This window comes from Sabethes cyaneus, chromosome 1 (assembly GCF_943734655.1).
Source record: "Sabethes cyaneus chromosome 1, idSabCyanKW18_F2, whole genome shotgun sequence".
Lineage (NCBI taxonomy): Eukaryota > Metazoa > Arthropoda > Insecta > Diptera > Culicidae > Sabethes > Sabethes cyaneus.
The window spans coordinates 155928852-155953939 of record NC_071353.1 but is presented as its reverse complement, the minus strand read 5'-3'; the positions used below and the strand labels follow the sequence as shown (position 1 = coordinate 155953939).

Below are 25088 nucleotides of genomic sequence, written 5' to 3'. Positions count from 1 at the left end.
TCTTCAACAGAATTCCAAAAGGAGCAAAAATCTTCATCTATGTCGACGATATGATTCTGATGATCGTATCCTATCCGGACTAAATGCCAAAGCTGTTGGCACGGTGCACCGTGCACCAAAAGGATGCGTCTTTCTATAGCCACGGAAAAATCCAGGTACCCGAACCCCTGCAGACCTGCATCTCCGAAGAACATTTGCTTGTTGCTAAATCATCATCATGTAGAATCCTTTCCGGTGTCAATCAGGAGGAACTGGAACTCTACAATGCCTACCTATAGCAGACAAATCGAGCACCAGCTACAGCTAGAAGGCTCTTCATTATTTAACCATCCACATCGGCATGGAAAGACAGGAAGGAACCGGAGGGAGCAGAAGACTTCGACCCGGTCACGGACCCAGATGACTCATGGATGGCTGATGGACAAACGGGAGGAGAATGCATGCCAGCACTGTGGCACACAACTGTCGGTGGAACACACATCCTAACCGAGTGCCAAGTGTAGCGTACTGCATGGTAGCTTGTATACAAGGTGCAGGATTTTTTCAGACAAATCTTCAGAAAATTAAATACTATAAACCAATCCTATTTTTGATATGGTCTTAAAAATAATAACGTTCAAAATCAATTACAACGTCAATGTTAGATTAAACCTGATAGTTAAAATGTTATTTTCACAAAAAGACATTCTTGGTAATCTTTCATGCAAGCTATCACTCGTTGGTTGCAACCATAATTTATGGCATGCTTTGATGCCCGCTTCAGATGATGGAGCGAAGCTTATTGTCAGCTATTTGAGCAGCTTTTTGAACCGCTAGCTATAGAAGTTGTTGAGCCAACGCCGGTCAGCTCAGCTTCACAGACTCATTCTTGAGCCGACTACGGTCGCGTACGGTTCTGTTATTTTTGCTCGTTGGTTTTGCCGTACAAGTTCCCGTTTTATAGTATAGTATTGGTGTCAGTGTATTCGTGTGCATTTACTTCATCAATCATACGGATTAACTTTTTAATGTGGGGTTTCAAACAGTGCAAGTTCTTTTATTATTAATCATGTAACTTTACTTAGAGCGAAGTTTAATGCCGCACCCCTGTCTGCCTGAGTGCCTGCCATTATATATCAGTAGTCAAAATCAAGTGACCATTTATTAAAGTGATGATTTCAATCTACCTAACACGAAGAAAGTCTACCTGAAAGACATTGCAAACATAGCCGATTTTTTTCGACCCCTTTCGGGAGCATTACGTGAGTCAATTTTTGATGTCCCAATCAATTTTGATCGATCGACAACACACTGGACAAGTGCGTATTAGTGTGTGACCACCAGTACCGGAGCAGCAACAGCAGGAATGTGTTCGAGCTTGTGCAATTCTTTGCGATTGTGATAGTGTTTCCTCAAACAGTGAGCAGCGGTCAATGAGATTGCTGTTGTTCCAAACAGAAAACACGGCACAGTGAGCCGTCAGCGATTGGAGCTGATTGGATTGGTTTAATGCTCCAGTTCTACCTTCTACCACGCCTACTTGTTGGATACGCACGGAAACAATAGAAGTCCCTGTCAAGCGGACTTAAGGTATGTACCTTCAAACTAGCGATGTCGAACAGTCCGGCTCCAGCAGCACCTTTCTTCCGGTTGCTGATACGCAAATAGTCGGCCACTTTCTTTCTCCCCCCGTGCACTTAAAGGCATTTTGCGCGTCTACTGTTGCTTCATTGAATGATATAGTTGGCACTTTGTTAGCGTTAATGTTGATTGTTTACGCTGGAAGAAATCAACAGACATGGTGTGTATTTTTACTTTTCCTATTCCCCGCTCAACCGTCAGCGGTTGAGCTGTTGAGTGCGATCAACTTATTGCGACTGGAAGTTGAGATTACCAGAGGAAATAATAGCGCATGTTATTCAGGGATCACAACATATTCGTATTGATAGCTTACCGAAAGGTGAACACTAAGCTTTTAGTTTGTAAACAGTTGGGTTATCCCTCCCTCAAAAGATCTCTCCGGTTTTTTATGATTCATCCTTCTTTGTTGTTATTTCGTGGAACGAGCAACAATGTAAATGCCCCACAATTTCAGTGGAACTGACTAGTTTGCTCATGAATTAGAGGAAATTAACCACAGCAATTTTTGTCCCACAATGCCCCCAACAGCTAAAATGACTCCGGCTACAGACAGATGGTGTAGAATTTCTACAATAAAACCCTCTTTCGAAAGACATGCAATTCAGCACTTCGTGCAAACCTGTGCAAACGACGACAACGTCAACTCGCCAAACGTCAAGGCCAACTGCTTGATGGCTGGACGTTGTATCCCAAGCTGTATGAGAGCGCCTTGCTTTGCGCCCATTAGCAGCCGCAGGCTGCGCTGCAGTAGGCGCTTTATCTCTTGCTAACTTCTTTGAAAAAACGTCATATAAAAGTTCGACCTGATGAGTCACTTGATGAATGAAAAGGCAAAAATGCGCTCTTGAACGAAACCGTCGTCGCATATGCGCATACCGAGCACGAGCAAACTATTCTATACACTGTGGAAATGTAAGCCGCTTATCACTCACTCACCCAATCAAGGGACGAATCTAAATTGAAGATAAATATCGACGTCGAGCTGTCGGCCGGTGGGTGTCGGGTGGGGAAACCGGGTGTGATATGATATACGACGGCATTTTTCTCCTTGATATAATTCAACCCATATCAGACACTTTCAAGCCTACTTGTTTGAAGGTATGTTCCGTGCCCTGCTTGCTGGTCCGGTTTGTGTGCGATTACTGAGAAATTGCGTGGGCCATTCAATTGCAAGCAGCTTATCGATTCCGTCCATCAACCTACCCAGCTCATGTTGGGGAGCAAATTGCGAAAAGCGAAACGGTTTTAATGTGTATACACAAATTAGCTGCTGTTAGAAAATAAAACAAGACAGAGGAAGATCGAATAATTGATTAGAAAAGGTTGATAGGCAGTAACCAGTTACAGATTGCTACAGTTAGTGGTGTCAATGGGCTATTTTAGTCACGATTTGGTTCGGATGAAAAAAAACTCAACAAGCACTGGACTGCCCATAAACCCATAACAGTCCCATATGACTTTTCACCATTTTTGAGATAAACCTGGGAATCATCTTTAAATTACTTATTCTTTCAATATTCCAAACAAAAAAGCTATGTTTATTCCCAAAATGTTGAAAAAAATAATAAACTATGTCAGTCCCATATTACAAATAAACGCATAACAGTCACAGTAGTGAAAATATATGAATAAGCATTTGATTTTGGAAATTTCTGAACCGATTTGACTGCAACAACTACCAAACGAAAGATTGTATGGCCTACAAGAACACTATTGAAGAAAATTTGGACCGGATACACGGTTCCGAAGCTATAGTCGGAACAAGTTCCGGAATATATGTAACTTGAACCACCTTGGATCACAATAATTGCATTATACGACACCTCTAAGTACTCGAATTTGCAAAACTAGACCATTGGTAGTTGTATAAAGTGTTCAAGACGTCATTGACCATATCTAACCACATATCCGGAAATGCTCCGGATACCCTTACGGGGATCAGTTTCTGAATAGAACTAAAATACAACATGTGACATCTCTAAGTACGCAAAAGTGCAAAACTAGCTCAGAATAGTTCATTTGTCGTCATATAATATGTCCAGGATCACATTGGTCACACTCGGACACGTTCTGGGAGTGTTCCTGACACAGGAAAGCGACCAGTTTCTGAGTTGAACAAAACCCCTTATGCGATCCCGTGATAACAATTTACAAATAAAAGCAGAAAATGCTAGGAACTGGAAGTTTCAGGAAGTTCTTCAGAGCTATCCTTACTCCCGTAAAATTTCAAATAGTTCCGTACAGATATTTGAAACAGTTGAATTAAACGTGCACGTGAATTATCAAAACAACAACGACACGTGGTCTTGAAAATACTCCACCGGCAGTCAACGGCTCACTGGCAACGCAAGAATCAAGGCATGCTGTGAGTGTGACTGTTATGCGTTTATTCTTGCTTATTCAAGCACAAATGAACGCATATCAGTAACTTCGGTAGTTTATATAAGTTTCGGAACAAATTGTAGGTCACTTGTGAACAAATTGCTTGTAAAAGTATTCTATAATGTACATTCAAGTAATATTATGATGATTTGGACGATTTGTTTCCAAAATTTACTCAATATTAAAGAAAAACTGTAGCGGTTTCAAATGCGTTTTTCGCCGCTGCAAGTTTTTGCATATGTGACTGTCTTTCATTTATGGGCAGTGGAATTGCTCTCCAAAATTTGATAAAAAATGACAACTGTCGTACTCAACCAATCTAGTAGGCCATGTGGCCTTAAAGAGAAACAGATTTTGCTCACGACTTAAATCTCATTCGCATTGTTAGTCTGCCTTAGCTTGCCTACTTTTAGGACGTTGTGGTGCACCTAATGCCGGAAAACTAGTCAAGTCAAAAGAGAAATGGAGATCCAAATATGCTTAACGAATACCGTTGGTGGAAACCACCCAGTAAAGCCAATAAAAGTTAATAACAATAAACGGCTGGATAATCCGTACCATCTTGAACATTTTGAAAGTTGAAACGTATCGTCTTGAGGCGTCGCGATACTGGTGAAGCAATTCTGCGATCACCTCGAAGCTGCTCACCAGCCGGATCATCCCAGCAATCCTATGTTGGTAAATGAACTGGCGAACATACTTACTTACTTTAGTGGCAACGGTCCGTTACCGATCCTGCGCCGAACGAATTATGGTCCTCCAGTACCGTCGGTCCTGGGCTGCCGTTCTCCAATCTCCACAAACACCAATGAGCCATCTTTTCAGCTTATCCGTTAACTCAGGTGTCTCCCTCAGCATGGAAATGGTGGTCCGTTGCTGCGTTGGTTCCGTTCATACTTATCCGATCGCCACTTAAAGGTGAACATTGAGGGCAATCTCTCTGGATCGCTCACTGCTCATTCTGGAATGCCACAAGGCAGCCATCTTAGTCCTTTAATATTCCTTATCAACTTCAATGACATCAACTACCTGCTTAAAGGTCCGCGACTCTTGTTTGCCTTGTTTGCTGACGACCTCAAGTTATACTCAAAAGTCGAAAATCTATCCGACGCCGCTGTCCTTCAGGAGGAACTATCGACCTTTGCCAAATGGTGTGTCGACAACCGCATGCTGCTTAAACCCAACAAGTGTGAAGTCATGACATTTTCCAGAAAGGAGTTTTCACTATAGCTTCAAAACTATGTGATTTAAGGTAAAATAAAGCTCTGCAAACATTTGCATCTATTAAAATCACACACTTTTGCAGAAGAACGTGAACACCTATCTTCTATACAGAGCGAGTTAATGAACGATTTAGATAAAAATTAGCCATATTTCGTACTGCTATACAATAAAAAGTTGGAAAAACTGGCGACCGAGATATAATTAAAGTGAAAGTACATTCAAAACTGAACTTAAAACATGCTAAGTCATTTGCCTCTTTTAGTATCGTCATCATTTAATTTGCATTTACAAAAAGTGTTACTCAGTCTTTTAGAGACATATATCGTAATGTTTACTATATTCCTTCGCTCTGTTAACAGCAAGGTACGATGCTAATCTAGCAAGCCAGTCGTCGTATGTACTAATCTTGGCTGTGTGGTACTGCTAGAGTTTAATAGGATCCTTACACTAGCCCTGTAATTGTCCTGCACTCTAATAACCGGCTGCGAAGTCTGTCGTTAAAGAAGAGTATTGTCTCAAAGACGGTTATACCCAAAGCTTTGCTCTTACGTGCATCGTAAGAGACTAGTAAGAAAATCAAACTAATGTTAGGTAATTAAAAGTCATTACTTTGAGCGTCTTATCAGAATCTCGAATACGGGAATATTGTGATAGATTTTTGTTATGTAAAAGAATTAAACGGAAAACAGTTGGTAAATGAGAGAAAAAGAACTCGAGCTCGAAGAACTCGAACACTCGAATTGGGACTTCTGGTTGATAAACCACGTTCTGGAGGGGCAGTTAATTTGCTAACTTACATGTTGCAATCTATTTTTTCCAAGCACCCTAATATTTTTAATAGGGAACTTCATCGATGGCAATACGGCCGGATGATTGTTTTGAAATCCAGATAAAGTAGCTAAAATAACTGGACTCGACGTAACCTCTATAAAAAGATGTGCAGTAATACTCTCCGTTATAGTATCAGGGATGGAAATCAACGTAGAGACGTTTGAGAACTACTGTTTGGATACAGCAAGACTTCTGGTTGCATTGTACTCCTGATACTATATGCCAATAACCATCCATAAAGTGTTAATCCACGGATCAAAAGTCATTGAACATTTTCTATTCCTTATTGGACAGCTTTCTGAGGAAGCACAAGAAAACCGAAATAAAGACCTTAAGAGGTATGAAAAACTGATTTAAAAATATACAATAATAAATATTGTTTCAATAGATATAGATTGGACCACACCAGAAAATGTTCTAGAACGGTAGCAAACATGGATTTGCTGCATCGCCTTCTCGAATCATCAGATCCCTTAATTAGTAGCATAAGGGCGTCGCGAGACAAGTCGGCGAGTGAACTATGCGGCGATGCAAAATACATGCTCAATATTTAATTTTCTATTTATTAGTTTTCTTTTCTTATTAGTCTCTTGCGATGCAAGTAGAGCAAAGCTTTGGATATAACCGTCTTTAAGACATTACCCTTCTCTATCGGCAGGCTTCGCAGCCGGTTATTAGAGTGCAGGACAATTACAGGGCTAGTGTAAGGATCCTATTAAACTCCAGCAGTACCACACAACCGAGATTAGTACATACGACGACTGGCTTGTTAGATTAGCATCGTACCTTGCTGTTAACAGGGCGAAGGAATATAGTAAACATTATGATATATGTCTCTAAAAGACTGAGTAAGTTTTAAGATCAGTTTTGAATGTATTTTCACATTATTTATACCTCGGTCGTCAGTTTTTCCAACTTTTTATTGTATAGCAGTACGAAACATGGCTAATTTTTATCTAAATCGTTAATTAACTCGCTCTGTATATAAGATACGTGTTCACTTTCTTCTGCAAAAGTGTGTGATTCTAATAGATGCAAATGTTTGCAGAACGTTATTTTTCCCTAAATCATATAGTTTTGAAGCTACAGTGAAAACCCCAATTTTTGGGGGTCCGTCATGAAAGACGCCTAATATCTCAAAAACTGTGATACTTAGAGGAATAATGTTTTCAGCAAAAAGCTTCATAATAATATTATCTAAAACTTTCTAGAACATACAATAGCTCTGTATCATCAAATTAGAAAGTTAAATTTTGCAGCGCCACCTGTGTTTGAGTTCTGAACTAATACTAACCACCAGTCATTGCGTCTATTGATATACAGAAATTCTTCCGAAGACACCATATTGAAAAAAATACTATGAAAAGAGTTACTAAAAAAGTTCACGATTCCGAGCAATCAAACCACTGTGGGCTGGTTGTACGATCTTCGTCGTCGTCGTCAGCAGCTTACAGCCGGGGCGGTTCGTCCTGTTTTAAGCTTCATTCAACTCGATCTTGGATTATTCGTTGCCCATTTCCCAGGCGTTTCGGAAGTTGTAGTCCACCGTCCACAAGGGCGAGTCTATCCTCAGTGCGCATTGTCAAATCCCTAAAAACTATCGGTCCAGAAGGGGGTTTATACATTGTCAGCTTCGTACGGCGGCTTATGTCCTTTGATCGTGCCGTTTTACGAAGTAGGCTTGATGTCCTGCTTGAATACGTTGCTGGATCTCCTCATTTGTGTTGCTGTCCGTGGCCACCAGCGATCCCACATTTACGAGCTCATCTACCACTTCTGGTTCGTCGCTGCCAGCCAACAATTGCCGTCCGCGAAAAGCGCACGTTGCTCCCGTATGAACCTCTACCATACATGTATTTGGTCTTCGACGCAATCCTCCGAGCTTCCGCTTTCAATCTAGCGCAAATGGCCTACGCCGTGGCAAAGTTTCTGGTTTTAGTATCAAATCGCGTAGTTTCCGTTGCCAAAAAGTTTGCTACATTTCTGAAAATGAAACTTCTTGTTTCGATATCTGCTCGTCGAATCGCCCCTTCAAGAGTGATTTTGAAAAACATGCATGATAACTTATCAGCTTGTCTCGACCCTCGCCGCATCTCGAAGAGACTCGAATCTATGGATTCTTACAGCCTCTCCCAGCCGAGATTCGAACGTACAACATACCTCGATGCCAACTGAAAGGCAAAATTTTCACATTTTTCTGATTTTATTTCAATTCGATTTTCAAATAATTCCCCATTTCTTGAATAAACTGCTTAAGGTCTCTCTATGCCCGATTTTTTTTTGTAAACCCTCCTAGGAAACTTTTCTGACTACGCCCGCCGTTGTTCAATAACTGGCAGTGAGAAGGATTTTTGGAAGACCGAACCTATCGCCTTTAACGAATATTATGCTTCTTCACATCAGAAGTTGGCAAAAGTCTTGGGACAATGGAGAACTAGGAAGATGGTTACATTCCATCATTCCCAAAGTCTACTAAACCATGGTTCGAAACCTTTGATGTGAATCGTGATTTTATCTGTGTGATGTCTCAACTTATGTCAAACCACTGACTGGTTCGAGGCACATTTACATCGTATAGGTCGCGCAGAAGATAATCGTTGCACTTGTGGTGAGAGTTATCATGACACAGAACATGTCGTTTGGCAATGTCCAACATACCATGCCACTAGATCCATGCTTAAAGATTCCCTGCGGGGGAGAAATAAACAAACTAATGTTCCTGTTCGTGATATTTTTTATCACAAGCAAGTTTAGACCTTTCCTACATGTCTCTTATTTATACTGAACTATTCGTACTCCCCATTTAGTACTTTCTTTTATCTTTTTAGAAAAGGATTATAAAACAACCCGCATGAGTGACTAGAACTGGCTCCGTTGAACTTTTGTGCCCGAGCCGTATAAATAAACAAAGTGATTAAAGAAAAATATTTTTCCTCGTAGCCACCCATTCCGTGTCGACTCGTCCACGACGAAAACCAGGTCCCAGGTTTTACCAGGTCATATTCTTACAGCTGCTTTGAAGACTTGCTTTTGTAGGAAGATACTCCTATACCCAGCGGTACCAGAATTCAACCACCAGACATCTAATTTACCTCCAATTACTCCTCGTCGGTTCTGCGTGTTCTGTTAATGGCTGTGGTCGTGCTACTCCCTGGGAGTTTATTTGGGGAAAGTGGTTGGGAGTTAGTGATTCTTGCGCCTCAGTAGTCAGTATCCATTGGAACCACTGTGAGTGGTCGCGAGTTGCCTACTTCTTCAATGCTTCAATGAAAAGCGTCATCAGGGTTTCTGGTGATTGATTCGGCCAGCGAAATCAGTTTTTATTGAACGGACTAATCGCTCCCACGACCCGCCCATATGTGGCGCTGAGGGTAGATTGAAAATCCATTTTGTGTTGGTGTTAGTGAAAACTTTTGCCAGCTGTTGGTTAATATATTTTACCTGTTCGTCGAGTTCTAGGCTGGCGCCGATGAAATTCGTACCGTTGTCGCTTCAGATTTCCAGTGGGGATCATTCCGTTTGCACCAAAGCCGATAATAGAAAACAGCTGAACGGACGGTTCTAATGGCGCTTCCGGAAGCAATGCTATCCGCGGAATACAAAATTTGGCCTTCTTCATCATGCAATACATGTACAATCTTACCAACTTCCGAAGCTGTGTGCGTAGAGATGGTATGTGGAACCGCTACCATATCTCGTTGATCACCGTTTCGTTATTTTCGTGAAGATACGTTCTGTGATACCCGTCTAGCAGTAGGATTGTTAGCGGATGTGTTTTTTGCAGAATAATTGGGAACTTTGGTTCAAAGGGCATGAAAATAGCAGCACATAGTGGAGAATCCATACGAGTCACTCCACGGTCATTCTTGTCATGGGATAACTTGTGGATTCGGTTCGATTTTTCGATCATTGCAGACAAACCTTGCCCAGCGCAAAGCATATTCTTGAACGAGACACCAGACTGAGCCCTGGGCTTTATTCAGCTCGTTTGCCTGTTTCTGTCGCTTTCATCGTATGTTTTTCTATTACTCGGTGCACGCCAAACTCTTAAACTTAAAGAAACGATTCCATTTGATCAACTCATCCTGCGATACGAATACGATGTACTGCACTATACACGGTTGAAGTTCATTTGGAGTATTCTCGGTTGCGTATTGTTGTGGCCACGACACTTCGGGTTCTAGAGAACTTTGGACCAGTAAATCAACGGCTATCTGGGAGCAGTTTGAGGCTTCGTCTGCCACATTTTCCCTAGTGGGTAATCACCTCCATACCTCATCGTTGGGTTTCGACAAGAACTCTCCAATTCTGCACCCAACGAATTGTCGGTAGCGTCGATGGTCGGACATGATTCATACAAGAACTGTTTTTGAATCGGTCCAGAAAACTCACCGCCTGCAAACTGTGGCTCAACGTTTGCATAAGTCTGCAATGGATGACGGCAGCCTAGAGCTCTAGTCGGGGAATAAAGAGTGATATAGTCCTACGTCACCCTTTCGTAAAACCCTTAGGGTTGTATACCTTGGAGTTTTTTTAAAGAAAAGCGACTGTGGCGTAAAAACTCGATTCTGCCTATAAGGTGCTTTCCCGTATCCTGTTCTATAGACTGAGACCATTACCGGAGTCCTTCGTCGGCGAGTTCCAAGCTGGTTTTTGTGTAGGTCGCTCCACGACGGATTACATTTTTACTGTTCTGTTTGTGGATTTTAAGGCGGCGTACGATTCAGTCATACGAAATGAACTTTGGCAGATAATGCTAGAACATGGTTTTCTACCGAAAATATTTCTGCTGAATGGGTCAAAGTATTACGTAGCGGAAATTTGACAGAAAACCCATGGAGGTCGCAGCCGCTTTCGAGACGTTGGATGGACTGCAGCAAGGGGATGCACTCTGTAACCTACTATTCTACTTTGCGTTGAAAGGTGCAACACTAAGAGCAAAGGTAGAAAGGAGAAAAGATTTAATAAAACTAAACTTTTAAAGCTGCTATCCATGCAGCCAAAAGACAGTGTTATTTGCAACAATCAGATTTAATCAAAATCTCATTAATTTCAAAATACTTATATACTTGCCTAACTTTTACATAAGTATTATCATAATCGTAACTTATTTCATTAAAGTTCATCAAAGAACAAAGATAAACTTTTCCTTTATATGGATTTATTGCGCTTCGTTCAAAAAAAGCAAATACCAAAACGGAAGCCTATAGTTGATTGATGCATGCATAGCTATGCTTATTATTGCTTTACCGAGTAAATGGGAGTGATGATTCACACTCTTGTTACGCCGGTCTCTATCATCATGCAAAATCAGAGCTCTTTGCACAAGCACAACAAGAGCAAGAGAATGAAAACACGCTTGCAGTCACAAAGTGCTCCGCTTTCGGAGCGCATTTATTTTGCATGTTTCCTAGAATTATCATTTGTTCTAAAATTACCATTCCCGAGCGTGCCCGACTGTTTACGTTCAAGCGCTTGCTTGGTACTTGATTGATCATTGTCAAATATCATTAAATCTTTCACCTTTTACTATCTTTTCCGCGCCTAGCTTTTATTACTCAATTCATGATTAAATATCCACTCGACGAGACAGTGCAATCTAATCATTTCTTTTGCTTCTTCTAGATAACAGAATGAGCGAGTCTTCGGTAACGCCTGTTCCGGTTCCGCGACCGCGCCAACGTGCCAACAATAACAACGCGTCGATCGATTCGACCCCGGTGGCAGACAAAGTTAACAACAACGACCGTGACGTACCGGATGGAAGCGCCACCACCAAAACCTATCCTTCGATCTATCCGAAGCTAGATTACGAAAACATCGAAATCATCCATTCCCCCCGCGTGAACAATAACGATACTCCTCCGGCAACGCCGGCGAAAAACCTGCCCAGCGCCGCAGCTGCCCGCCCAGTACCAGCACCTCGCCGGCCACGGGTTGTGGTTCAAGAGGAAAGTGACCGAGCGAGTCACTACCAAAATGTTAGTCCGTTTCCGAGCGCGGTGAAGAAACCACCACCGGTTCCACCGCCGCCGGCGGTTTTGAGTCCCGGAATTACCACCGTGCACAATAACTTGCGGGACAGTTCGGTACCAACTTCCCCCAGCACAAGCACCGGCGGACGTTTCAGCTTCGAGGGAGATCGAACGCCCGGCGGGGCCGAATCGGATGGCGCCTCGATCGGCAGTGGCGACAGTGGACGGAAGTATAAGACTTCCTCACCGGGGTGAGTTGTTTTTGGGACGTGCATTGGGGATGCACTTTGGAAGTACGAGAAATTAATATGTAACGACTAGTGGTTACGTTTTGTGCGCTTATAACGCAGTCATTTTTCAATGGATTTTAGAGATATTTGCATCGATCGATTAGGTTTTTTTTTCTGAAAGAGTTATTCAACTGTTTTTTTGTTTTGTTTTAGTGAACTGTTCAAATCAATCGGTATTACTTCGAAACTGTTGAGTGAGTCGATTTCCGAGCGAGTGACACACAAAACAATGAAAGTAGCTAGCAAGTTGGATAAGAACCTCAAGAGTTCGAAGAGTTCGTTCAGTAGCTGGAGTTCGGAGGCGGGAAGCAAGCTGAAAACGGTAAGCAAATCGATCAACAGCATCGCCGAGGAAAAACTGTCCCTCTCGTTGGCCCGTAAGAAGGGCGGTTCCAAAACGAAACGAAGCAATAGCACCGGTGGTGGTGAGGAGGAAGATTTTCTCGAACGAAGACAAACGGCACCGCCGGAGAACAGTGATCTCATGCGAAACATTCAGTTCAACAGTCCGCTGAACAATAAGGTTAACAACCGAGAGGATCTAACGAAGGGATCCTCCTCGTCGTCCACTTACGACATTCCGAAGAGTGCCAAACCAACGAATTACGGTGAACCTCCGCCGTACGAGGAATCGTACAAATCGAATAGCAGCGCCAGTTTGGCTTCCGCTTCTTCCTCTTCCACGAATCCGCCTCCAGCGGGAACGTTTTCCCGTTCCTCGGGCCTAAGTCAAAGCCTCTACAGTAAGGTGATTCCGAAACGAGACCGGAAAGGTGATTCGGATATTCCATCGCCAGCTCCGCTGCGCAGCAAAACCAAGAGCGAGTCAAATCTTTGCGAGTCTAAATTCTACATTGATTCCGTGCGAGAAATCGACATCAACAGTAGTTCGGAAAGCATTCCGCCTCCAAAGACACCGGCTCCGGTTCTGCGAACCGAACCTGCCACCGGCAAAGCCGAAAATCCCTACGGGAAACTTAACATCGTTACACGACCGGTTTCGAGCAGCTCCTCCGAGGAGGACAACAACCTGCCGGAAATTTTGAAACGCATTCAGATCCGAAAAAAAGTCGCAAACTACGAAGACGTTGCCGTCGGAGACTCGTCCGCTCCGGATTCTCGCCGAGCCACCTGCAACTCGGTGAATCGCGTTTTCTCCCGACGTTCCTCATCGTTGGATGAAATCCGAAACAACCTGAACTTGCGCTCGAACTCGTGGAACTTCTACGATGTCAACAACAGCCGAGATGAGGATGAGGACGACGAAGAGGACGGTGATAGTTCGCGGGTCAGCACGCCGGAACCGACTTACGTTAATGACGGTCAGATTTACGGGCAGATCTGTGAGATGGAGACCTCCCTGCTGAAGCCGGAACCTTTGAATGCTCGCCCGCCCCGACATGATTACGATGAAGTTTCGATTTCCGATATAATCGATGAATTTGATCCGCTGAACCAGCGGCGTTCGCTGGTGGTGCTTCTGGAGAAGACAAATGAGCTGGCTCTGATTGAGAACATCCTCGGGGCGGAATCCTATGGACTGGAAGCCTCTGAGGATGGTTCCAAGGGACTTCCCAAACCACCGAAGCGTTCCGATTCCCTGATGGAATCTTCAACGTCGAGCGAACCCCCGAACAAAGCGACTCCACCGATTCCTCAGCGAAAACGGAAGTCCAAAAGCCCCCGCCGAACGATGATTATCCACCAGAATTTGAATCTTCCCTCCGATAGTGTTGAAAATCTGGTTGATGAGGCGGCCATTGAACCGTACCTTTCGGTTGTGGAAGAATCAGCTGCCAATCAAGAACCGGTTGACCTCAGCTACCCTTCCAGCAGCAGTCAAGGTCCCCAATCGAGTTGGTTCGTAACGGACGCTGCCACCACCGAACCGGACAGGTTCCTCAAAAACTCCAAGGTCGATCCAATCAACGAAAAACCCGCAAACAACAAACCGGTCGAGAAAATCCACAAAGAACTCCCTTCGGAACTGAGCTGCATCGATGAGGACGATACCTATCTGCCGTCCTACATGGAAGCGATCGGAGCCAACGAAACCGTAACCGATCCGTTCGCAGCAGCGGCAGGACCCGCACCGACTGTCGCCGGCAAACCAAGCGTCACATCCAAACTGTTCAACGCCCTGAAGCGCAAGTCCAGTTTTAAGGCAAAAACCGACGTACGGACCGTCCTGGAAATGGTACCGAAGCCGCTGCTCACGGAACGCTTCATCAGCCATCACGGCCACCTGCTGAAGCTCCCGTCCGGAATGATCGGCGATGTGTTCAACGAGCTGACCCCCCGCTCGGTTGTCCTGAAGGAAAAGATCATCCAAACCTACCAGGACCCGCAAAAAACGCAACCAAAAGAGTCCCTACACCTGAAGTTCATCCTCAGCCTTCAGTGCGTCGTCCAGCACAAGTTCAACAACGAAGGCCTCGATTTGCACTGCTTCGAAGTGGTGCTGGCCTTACCGAAAAAGGAGGGCGGATCAACGGCCAACCAGCAGCTGGTAACCAACCCGAACCTGGTAATCACCAGCACCAACAGTGGAAACGTCAAAACCCTGCGACAATCGTACATGTTTGGCGTGCACAAACGATCCGATCGAAACGTGTGGATGGGAAAGATCCTCCAGTCCGTTACGGACGTCTTTCCCGACGGGTGTTTGGCGGAGTTTATGCGAGCCGGCTGGTGTTACATGAAAAAGTCGGTTTCCTCCAGCTGGAGCGGAGCGTGGTTGCTGTTGGCGAAGCGCAAGCTGTTCTTTTTCAACTACCAAGATCAACGCCTGGAGCAGTTGGATTTACGCAAAGCGCGTTGCATCGGAGCAATCGAATCGGACGAATCGATACGCAATCTGCACATCGAAGCGGGTCCTTCGCTGTTCATTGACTGTCCACCGTACGCAACGTTGTACTTCATTATGAGTTCCCCGAGAGAAACGCAAATTTGGCGGAAAATCATCAAGGATATGGCCCACAAAAACGGAACCAGTTTGCACAGTCAACAGCTGACGAAGAACGACGTTCCGGTACTGATTGATAAGTGCATAAATTTCATTTACGCGCACGGTTCCATGTCGGAAGGCATCTACCGCAAGTCCGGCTCGACCAATCAGGTCAACAAAATCCTCCAACTGTTCAACGAAGACGCCTTCGCTGTCCAGCTGACGCGCACCGAGTACAACGAGTACGACGTGACGGGAGTGCTGAAAAAATTCATCCGAGACATTCCCAACTCGTTCTTCGGAAACTACGCGGTCAGTTTCGTCAGTATTACCAGCCTAAAATCGGCAAAGGACAAAATCGACTCCTACCGGGAGTTGCTTTCCCGTCTACCGAAAGTCGAGCACCACACGCTGAAGAAGCTGATCGGTCACCTGAACTTCATCGCATCGCTGGAGCTGCACAACAAGATGGGCATTCCGAACCTGGCGATGATCTGGGGATCGACGCTGATGGCCAACTCGAGTCAGAATGTGGAAGCCGAACAGTACAGCTACTCGCAGGACGAAGCGGATGTTGTGGCCGATTTGATCAAGCTGTACAAAAATCTGTTCACCATCACTCCGGAGGAGGTCAAACGCGAGCTGTTGATGTTGAAGGTGCTGCAGAAGTATCACGCCGCTGCCGAGAACCTGTCCGATTCGGTGAAGCATTCGGGTGATTTGAAGGTGTGGATCTCCATTGAATGTGCAGGCGATGGTGAGGCAGCAACCGAGCAGGAGGAAAAGACTCAGGTGAACGTGACGATTACGCCGACGAAGACGGCATCCGATATCTGCAAGGAGCTGGCGGCGAAAGCCGGTTCTGAGTGGTACCGGCTGACGCTGTATGAAGTGATCGGGGGCGGAGCGTTGATACGGCCTGTTCACTACACCGAGCGAGCGTTGGAGATTGTGCTGAGGTAAGTGAATATAGAACGACACAAAATGATCATTTTTATAATAAGTATGTAGGGTACAATCAAATACTCATCCAGATCTTCATTCTTTACTATTACAAGTGATTTTATTATTTCAAGATTAATACAAGCACAACCACGGATTTCCGATACAGGAATAAGTTGTGGACTGTTCTGTATTACTTCAGTTTTAGCCAAAAATGCTGATATATTCTCAAGTGTCAGTTGAAATTTTCTTGTTACACGTTTGAGATGACCTGTGGATAACTTTTACGCCAGCCTCCCATATCCCGCCAAAGAGTAGACAGGCCGTGGTTTTCGTCTAAAACAAACATGTACATCCTTTAACATCTTCAATCAACTGTTCTACCTTCACAGGCCAAGAGCATTCTCAAACAATTGTAAGCCAACGAATTTGTTTGCGGACTTTCGTGAGTTGAGAGTTCCACGGTGTTACTTTCCGCGAGCTACAAGTGAAGTCAATTACACATTTTTGCTGACATAAGCAAGTCTGCCTACAGCCTACTTCCGGACACTGAATCACGAGGAGATTCCTGGAAACGTGCCGCTTAGTTACTCGCAGTTTGCCCGGGTTCACGTGCCTGATGTCAAAACATCACGAAAAAGGTGCTATGGATTGACTTGGCTACCGTTACGTCCGATAATTCTTAGCCTGCAAAATAGGGGGATGATAGCCGAAGTGAAAAACTGGCGATGGGTACCTTCGAGGCAGAACCCCACAAATGTGGTACAAAAAGGTACAAATCGGGTAAAGGCCCCGAAGATAAACGTCTGGCAGAGAAACGAGCGGTTATCGGAAAAGGAACGGCCTGTGATCCGGAAGTGTCAAATATCTGTCAATAGTGGCATCTCTGGCTCCGATGATGTCTCCGAAACCAACGACAACGGGAAAACGGTCGGTGGAGACGACGACGACGAAAACAAAAGCCATATCAGCTCTCAAAACGGGCATTGGCAGCGTTTCCAACCGGTTTTGTCTGTAAAAATCTGATTTTCAGTTGGTCTAATGGAAGATAATGTTTGGAAAACGTCTGTTTTTGTCTAACTAGGCATCAAGAAGTCTGGAAAATTGAGACAGATTCCAGATCTGGGCAGGGGCACCAGCGTTTAGGGCCGAGTAAAGCCCAGTTAAGCGCCAGAAATGGGCTTACCAGAAAACTTCCTACTTTTACAGGAAAGCCGGAAGAGTGGCCTCTGTTCTTTGGGGCCTACCAAACATCTAATGAAGTGTACGTCCCTGATCTCCTCAAGAACCATTATGCACTCAAAGTATCGATAGTCCTAGTGCAACAGGAATCGACTGAAGACGAGAGGGCACGGTCGATCCTAGAGCGCGTAGGGAACCATTTCGAAATGGAACTCCTCTGGATCAAGGACTACGTGAACTTCCTGGACAACTACCATATGGTGCTGAAACGGCACAACCAGTTGGAGAGCAAGTTGGAATTGCATCAAAACGTTCAGAAGCAGATCAGAGAATACGAAGCGAAACGATATGTCCATGAAGCTAAATCCATGTACTAACTCCGAAGAAGCCGGCCAAAGTCAGACTCATCTGGGACGCTGCGGCGATTGTCCAAGGAATCTCCCTCAACACGCTACTGCTGAAGGGCCCGGACCTACTCTAGTGCCGCTGGTGTCGGTGCTTTTCAAGAGATCCGTACCACCAAATGAAGATGACTGCCAAGGGCAAATCCGCCCAATGGTTCCTGTTCCGGAACAGCAGCGCAGAAAAGCTGAAAGTATACGTGATGGATGTCGCCACATTTGGGTCAACGTGTAAGCCTGCATCCGCACAGTACGTCAAGAACCGGAATGCGGAGCATCATGCCGGGCAATTCCCGGAAGCAGCGGTGCCTAGCGGAGGCACTATGTCGATGACTACTTCGACAGTGCCGACACGGTTGAGGAAACGGTAGAACGAAGGAAACAGGCTAGGTTTATTCATAAGTAAGCCGGGTTGGATATTCGAAATTGGGTATCGGATTCGCCAGAACGATTTGTGGTCCTCGGTGCAGGCAGAAAGGTATCCGGACGAAGTTGCAGCGCTGAAAACTAGGGGCTCAAAGAAGGCGATAGAGAAAGCCAGCCGAATCTACAGATGATCTCCGTTCCTGGACGACCTAAGAGTATTACGCGTGAACAGCCGCTTGTGTATGGCACCGTATCCAACCTACGACTTTAAATATCTGATATTCCTACCGCGAGAGCACCGTCTGACGGACTTGGTTATGGATGCATACCATCGTAAGTTTTTACACGGAAACCGAGAAACTATTGTAAACGAGCTCAAGCAGCGGTTCCACGTGTCCAGGTTACATACGGTCTTCAAACGGATTGCTAAGACCCAATACTGCAAGATTGAGAAGTCGAAACTGATTGTTCCTAATATGGGGTCTCTGCTTACCTTTCGACTCACATACCTGCGCTCTTTTTCGGGATTTATCGGGATCGATTATATTGAACCCGTACAAGTTGGAATTGGGCGGAGCGTCGTGCAAAGGTAAATAGTACTGTCCACCTGGAGGTCTCCTCCGAAGTCCGGTAAGTTGGTGACCCAAGGGTTCATCGCTCGTCGAGAGGCACCGTGTGAGATCTACACCGACAATGCACAGTGGTCCAAACAGCGAAATACGTGATCGTTTGATATAGCGCCGAAACGTGAAGTTTTTCGCATCTAGTGTCTTTATGAACATTTCTTGGTATAACAAGCCCCTTCTTGTCAGAGAAATCTTTGAGTGATTAATTCCCTTAAAAGTGAGATACGAAATTTATTTTCTCGTATATTCGAGATACAGGTTTGGTACTTTCGGCAAAATTGTAGTAAATATCAATACAAACAACTTTGTCGAATACACCATATTTATATCTCTTCATGGAAATTGTCTATGAAGCGTTATTCATGGACAAACCCTTCAAAACAGTTTTTAAACTCTGAGTTCTTGTAGTCAACTTTTACGTGTTCATAGTGTTCTGGAATGTTGTTTATCTCTCTAAAATCAACGTTTTTGTAGAACATTATTATACGTGATTTTTTGAAGTTTCGGAGATATTGTGCTTTTTTGATGAAAAATAGTAGGGGAATGTCCCCGGTTATGAAACAGGTTTTGTGTTTTGGCCATAGCTTTTAATCGGATCATCCAATTTTAAATCTTTTTGAAGCATTGGAAAGTTTAAACATATACCTATCTTTTTGCCAAAGGAAGTATATGGTTTTTCTTTAAAACACAAAAGTTATAGCAAAAATTCAAAACATGGTTTTTTGTGGCTAAAAGAAAAGTGTCGCCGGTTGTGAAACACCTCGGGAAATCTTTAGAAAAGAAAAGAAAATATAGAAATATCGAAGGAAAATCTAAAATTAAAATCATTTATTCATGAAAGATACTAAAAATACAAAATCATTGATTAATTTCTTGTAAAAAAGCAAGCAATCATATTGGCGCATTTCAAATGCACTGGCCTGTTACATGTGTTACAAGGAATTGAGTTTTTGCTAAACCTAAATGAATCCTGCTGCCATAAAAACTCATAATGCCCCAATTGAAGTAATGTACGATCATTGAACTATAAAATAATTGATTTCCTAGATGTTTCACAACCGGGGAACTCGACTGTTTCATAACCGGAGCGGTGGCCATAATGCAAAAAAAATTATATAATAATTTTTGAGTCAATTGTTTCACCTAAAATTTGTCTGTGAGATGAAATAGAAGTCCAAAACTTAGCTTATATGCCTTTACCTGAACTTTTTTATTCCATTTGGTACACAAAATAATCAATTGCAAAACATGCGAAAAAACTTTTTTGGGTGTTTTTTCAAACACTTTTCCTACAAAGCATTGTAAATGTTGAAGTTTAACCGTTGTTTGCTCAAAAGTTATATTACTTTGAGACTAGACGCTGGTATTAACTTGACTACACTAGGATAATAAAAACGTTAAAAATTACAGCTGTTTCACAACCGGGGCCGTTTCACAACAGGAGACAATCCCCTACTTCTTTGAGCTTAAATATTTCCCAAGGTGGCAAATGGTGGCAGATCAAACAACTCGTACTTACTCGTAAAGTACAACAAAAAGATGTGTTGCTTATTTTATTTTTTGTTTGAGTAAAGTTAATTGTTAACTGCTTGTCGATTCGTGTTTTCTAATTAAATAGTTATTTACTCATTCCGAGAAAACTCGGCCTTCTGTAACTGTTGCTGAAATTCGGCCTTTTGGATTTCGGCCATTCGTGATTCGACCATTTGTGTTTCGGCCATTCGGTACCAGCCCATTATGAATGTAAACTTTTGAAAAGACACCAATTGGTATTGGTATTGAACCAAATAGACTTAAGTTAGTTATTTGGAAGCTTCTCTCTTATTAATTGCGTCAAATAATTTTAAGTCTACATTCATTTTCGACTCGAAACTAGGCGAAAAAATTGCTGGTAACTCAACTTGTTAGAAAGAGATTGTCAACGTAAACAAAATGGCGTTTATTGCATCCGACGTACATTTTAATTGTTCTATAACATAACTGAGATGGATTTTTAAAACAACTATAACTTTTGAGGATACAAACAGATACAGACAATTGAAACTTGCTTTTAAAGGTTTTTTGTTGTACTTTTAAGTAGGAGTGGTTTGATCTGCCACCATTTGCCACCTTGGGAAATATTTAAGCTCAAAGTAGTACTATTTTTCATCAAAAATGCTCAAAATCTCCGAAACTGCAGAGAATCGCGTATAATAATGTTCTACAAAAACGTTAATTTTAGCAAGATAAACAACTTTCTAGAGCACTATGAAAACGTAAAAGTTGACCAGAATAAGTCAGGGTTTAAAAACTGTTAAGAAGGGTTAGTCCTCGAATAATGCTTCATAGATAATTTCCATTAAGAGATACAAGTATGGTGTCTTTGACAAAGTTGTTTGTATTGATATTTACTACAACTTTGCCGAAAGTATCAAACCTGTATCTCGAATATATCTGAAAATAAATTTCGTATCTCACTTTTAAGGGAATTAATCACCCAAAGATTTCTCTGACAAGAAGGGGCTTGTTATATCAAGAAATGTTCCTAAAGGTATTATATGCGAAAAACTTCTGGACCACTGTGCAATGGCACGAATTTCCAGGGTGCTAGTCGTGAGTTGAGTGTAGAAATTGAAGACATGCATAGGAACCTGGCCGAAACGTTCACCAATGCGAGCACTAAGTGGGTTTTTTTTCACCCGCCGTCAGCTCCACTCTTCGGAGGGAGTTGGGAGCGACTAGTGCGGAGTGTAAAAACCGCACTCAATAGCCTGTCCAGCTCACGAAATCCAGTTGACGAGACGCTATCGACGATTCTCATAGAAGCAGAGTCCATCGTGAGCTCGAGATGGATTCGGAAGTACTTGTAATCAGGTATTAGTGCCGTAATCGTGCACCGTTCCAAAAGGCACGAGGGGTCAAAGCCGCTGAAAATAGGAGACCGGAGTGTTACGGGGTAGTTCTCATAATAGCACGTTATTTTCGGTGGAGCTGAACCATCAATTGATGGATGCCACACTGTCGAGCGACCTTCAAAAATTTTCAACGAATGTAGCGTGAAAAGTGAGCGTCGTAAGACAGAAAATTTAAGAAGTACTCATAATTCAGATGAGATTTTAACTGAGGAAACTAAGTTTCCTAAGTTTACAACACGAGCATAAGGTATCATAAGATCTCCTTGCCCAATTGTATATCCACCATAAAAAAATATCAATCAAACAGAATTGCTATCCGCAAAAAGAATTTTTCGGTGTTTCTGAGAAACACTGCAAAATTGAGTTGCAGGCTCTGCTAGATCATACGTGCAATCGATTAGTAAAGCAGCTTCACCATGACTCAATATTACCTATCTTATGCAATGAGCTTATGCAACAACATATAAACTGTGCGTTAAACGGGGTTGCAATGGGTCATCGGCTTTCGAGAATATACGTAAAGATTTACAAAGACTGACAGCTCAGACACAAGCAGTCGTTCTTATATCTTTGGTTCCATCTCGATTGTCTGGAAATGGCTTCCAGAAATATGGGACAATCCTCGACTATCATCAGTTATGAATTATTTTGTTTAGTAGATTTAAATGAAATTTTCTCTTAAGGTATGACCGTACTGTTTCGTTACGGTTAACAAAAGAAACGAAAAATGCTATCGTCGAAGAATGATAACTCAATGAAGGAACAGAACTTGGTAATCAACGTAAAAATATTCATGAGAATGGTCGAGCATCAAGGCGATTACTGGAACATCTTCTGGGCAAAGGTGTTATTTATCTGGTGCTACTGCTTTCCTTTTTGATAATCTGGAAAAAATTGCGAATCGTACGATAGACGAAACACACCTCGATTACGGGCTAAGCACACTACATTGTTGGATAAGGACATTTGAACGTATGGTCCACATTGCGTACAGACTACAGTTTAAAAGATGGTCGAAAACTGGACAAGAAAAACTATTTACGGAGACCAAATCAAAAATTCATGCAGGAATTCTTTGTTGAACTCGGATTACACATTGATCAACCGCGTTCTGGGTGCGAAAACAGCAATGCCGGCAATACTACATAAAGGATTTTTTAGAAATGCAGAACAGTCTTCAAAAATTACCGGTATCGATGAGGAACGCTCTGTGGGTCTTTTGACGTCGGGAGAGCTACAAAGAGCTGAGCGATTGCTTATACTGCAAACACAATGGCAAAGTTTTCCGAATGAGATTGTGTTCCCAAACCGAAAAAGCAGCAGATCTCGGCGGCGAAGGATAGTAATCTGTACCAGTTATGTCCGCTGCTTGAAAACGGAATCCTTTCTACCAACAGAAGAATTGCAGCGGCTCTAAATGTGAAAGTAGATGCAAAATTTTTCACATCCTCATTAGAAAACACATGTTTACAGCTCTGCTGATGGACGATTACCATCGAAAGTATCGGCACGGTAACTCGGAGACGGACTCGGATGAATGGGGTTCCCCTACGCGATACCATGTCCCATGGCTTAGAATGCTTGTAAGCGGTGCTGTAAAAGCGTGTCAATGATGTAGAGGCCCATATGGCCCCACTATCGCTAGCGTGAATGGCATGTGGTTTGAACTTTTTCGAACCGCTGACAGAAACTATTTCACGGATTCCTGTATTGAGGGCATTCGCTGTTTCATCGACCGTCGAGGTCCTTGCACTTTTACCCGGTGGATCTGTCACCGTCCCAGCGCTCCACACATGGGTGGAGTGTGGGAGCGGATGGTTCGCTCAGTGAAAACTACTGTACAACAGCTCAGTAAAGGAAAGAGGAACGAGTGCGCGAGAGATCTAATTATAGAAGTGGTTAGGAGGGTGAATTGTAGAGTACAGCAAGCAATTGTATAAACTACAAAGGGATTGATCGATGCGTAGACCTTTAGCAAAGTTGGCGGTCTTAGAGGTTAGTGAAGATGGTTAGAGGTTAGTAAATCAAGCCGTCGTTGAAACTGTTAACTAAAGGAAGACATTAGCACCGTCCTGTGACACACACAGAGCGAAAGTTGAAAACGTGGAAATAATATACTTAAAACTAAAGTTATAAGGTTAAAAAAAGACAAAAGGACTAAGAGACAGATGCAAACCGATTTTTCTAAAGCTTCTACTATAGGAATGAAAAAATTAATTTTTTGGGAAGTACCGCTGGGATATCACATGGAAGTTATATGGGACAGTTACTGTTTTCGCTGTTTATAAACGAGTGCTCGATTATTCTGTTACATGCCGGTGAACATAATATTTGTTGCAGTAAAAATAATATTCCTCGTTGAATGTAATTAATAAAATTGTTAAGTTACCTGCGAACAATTCTCTTTAAAAAAAATTCCAACAATAAGAATTTTGGAACTTCTGTTCAAGTGAAAACATAGAGTTTCGAACATGTTGCACACTTTAGTGTTTTATCCTTTTATTATCCCACAAAGCGAACCTTTCTCCATGTATTTCCTGGATCATCCTCACCGATGAACCAACCCACCATTGCTCGCCAGACACAGAAACTAATATCGCCTTCAATTCCTTCCAGATGGACCTACTGGGACGAAGCGGACCGCAAAACGAACTACCTATCGATCCGGCCGACGAGCACCCTGAACGACGTCTACCGGCACATCCAGAAGGCACCGGTCCTGACACCGACCACGGAGCTCAAGTTTGCCGATCGACGCACGAAAACCCTCCGAAGCTACAAGCTGCAGCTGATCGGGCGGGAAATTGTCGTCCTCAAGCGAGCCGACAAGAAGGACAAAAGCACCTACGAGGAGATGATGAAGATCCATCTGGGCCGGGTGCACGCCTACCTGGGCCGGGAAGCCAAACGGGACCAGTCCCGGCTCCGGTGGGCCATTACGCTGGTCGAGCATGATTTCACGAAAAGGTACGTTGATTGTTTTTTTCCTTTCGTTTTTCTTTTTCGTCCAGGAAATTCCGGGGAATTTAAAACTTTGGTTTGATTTGATTTGGTTTCGTTTTAGAACGCGAGATGCACCGTTCATAGGTCACCTCCTCGGGGGAGTAGATTTCAGTGATCAAATCCTGTGGTATTCCAGCATTTTGTACAGCCTCCACAAGGATGACATTTTGCCAAGCAGCGACCTATTTTTCTAGGTTTAAAGTTAAAAGCTACGTATTCGGTGGATACGTAAAAGCCAATATTTAGATAGCCAATATTTACGGAACGTATTTTTTTTATTACGATTAAGCAAAGTATTCTCCTAGCCACAATTGCAGAATAAAATTTCCGCTGGGACCTTCTTCAGAAAGGGGGGTCGCACATTTAAAAATTATTTTTATTGAAATTGTTGTAAAAAAAAAGTTT

The 25088-nt window shown here is 43.2% G+C and overlaps 1 protein-coding gene across 1 annotated transcript; it reads left to right on the top strand.

The window, feature by feature from the left end:
- The first annotated feature begins 895 nt into the window (after positions 1-895).
- LOC128742009 (uncharacterized) lies at positions 896-25075 on the top strand. The gene is made up of 5 exons (XM_053838184.1): positions 896-1569; positions 11683-12283; positions 12476-16228; positions 24297-24647; positions 24745-25075. Exons 2-5 carry the CDS (start codon positions 11691-11693, stop codon positions 24875-24877), a joined length of 4830 nt encoding a protein of 1609 aa, XP_053694159.1. The 5' UTR covers positions 896-1569; positions 11683-11690; the 3' UTR covers positions 24878-25075.
- The last annotated feature ends 13 nt before the right edge of the window (positions 25076-25088 follow it).

Excerpts from the sequence above, each read along its gene's own strand:
- LOC128742009 (XM_053838184.1), top strand. The coding sequence starts at position 11,691 with ATGAGCGAGTCTTCGGTAACGCCTGTTCCGGTTCCGCGACCGCGCCAA. Across the intron at positions 12,284-12,475 it reads TATAAGACTTCCTCACCGGG|TGAACTGTTCAAATCAATCG; the intron begins GTGAGTTGTTTT and ends GTTTTGTTTTAG. Across the intron at positions 16,229-24,296 it reads GCGTTGGAGATTGTGCTGAG|ATGGACCTACTGGGACGAAG; the intron begins GTAAGTGAATAT and ends AATTCCTTCCAG.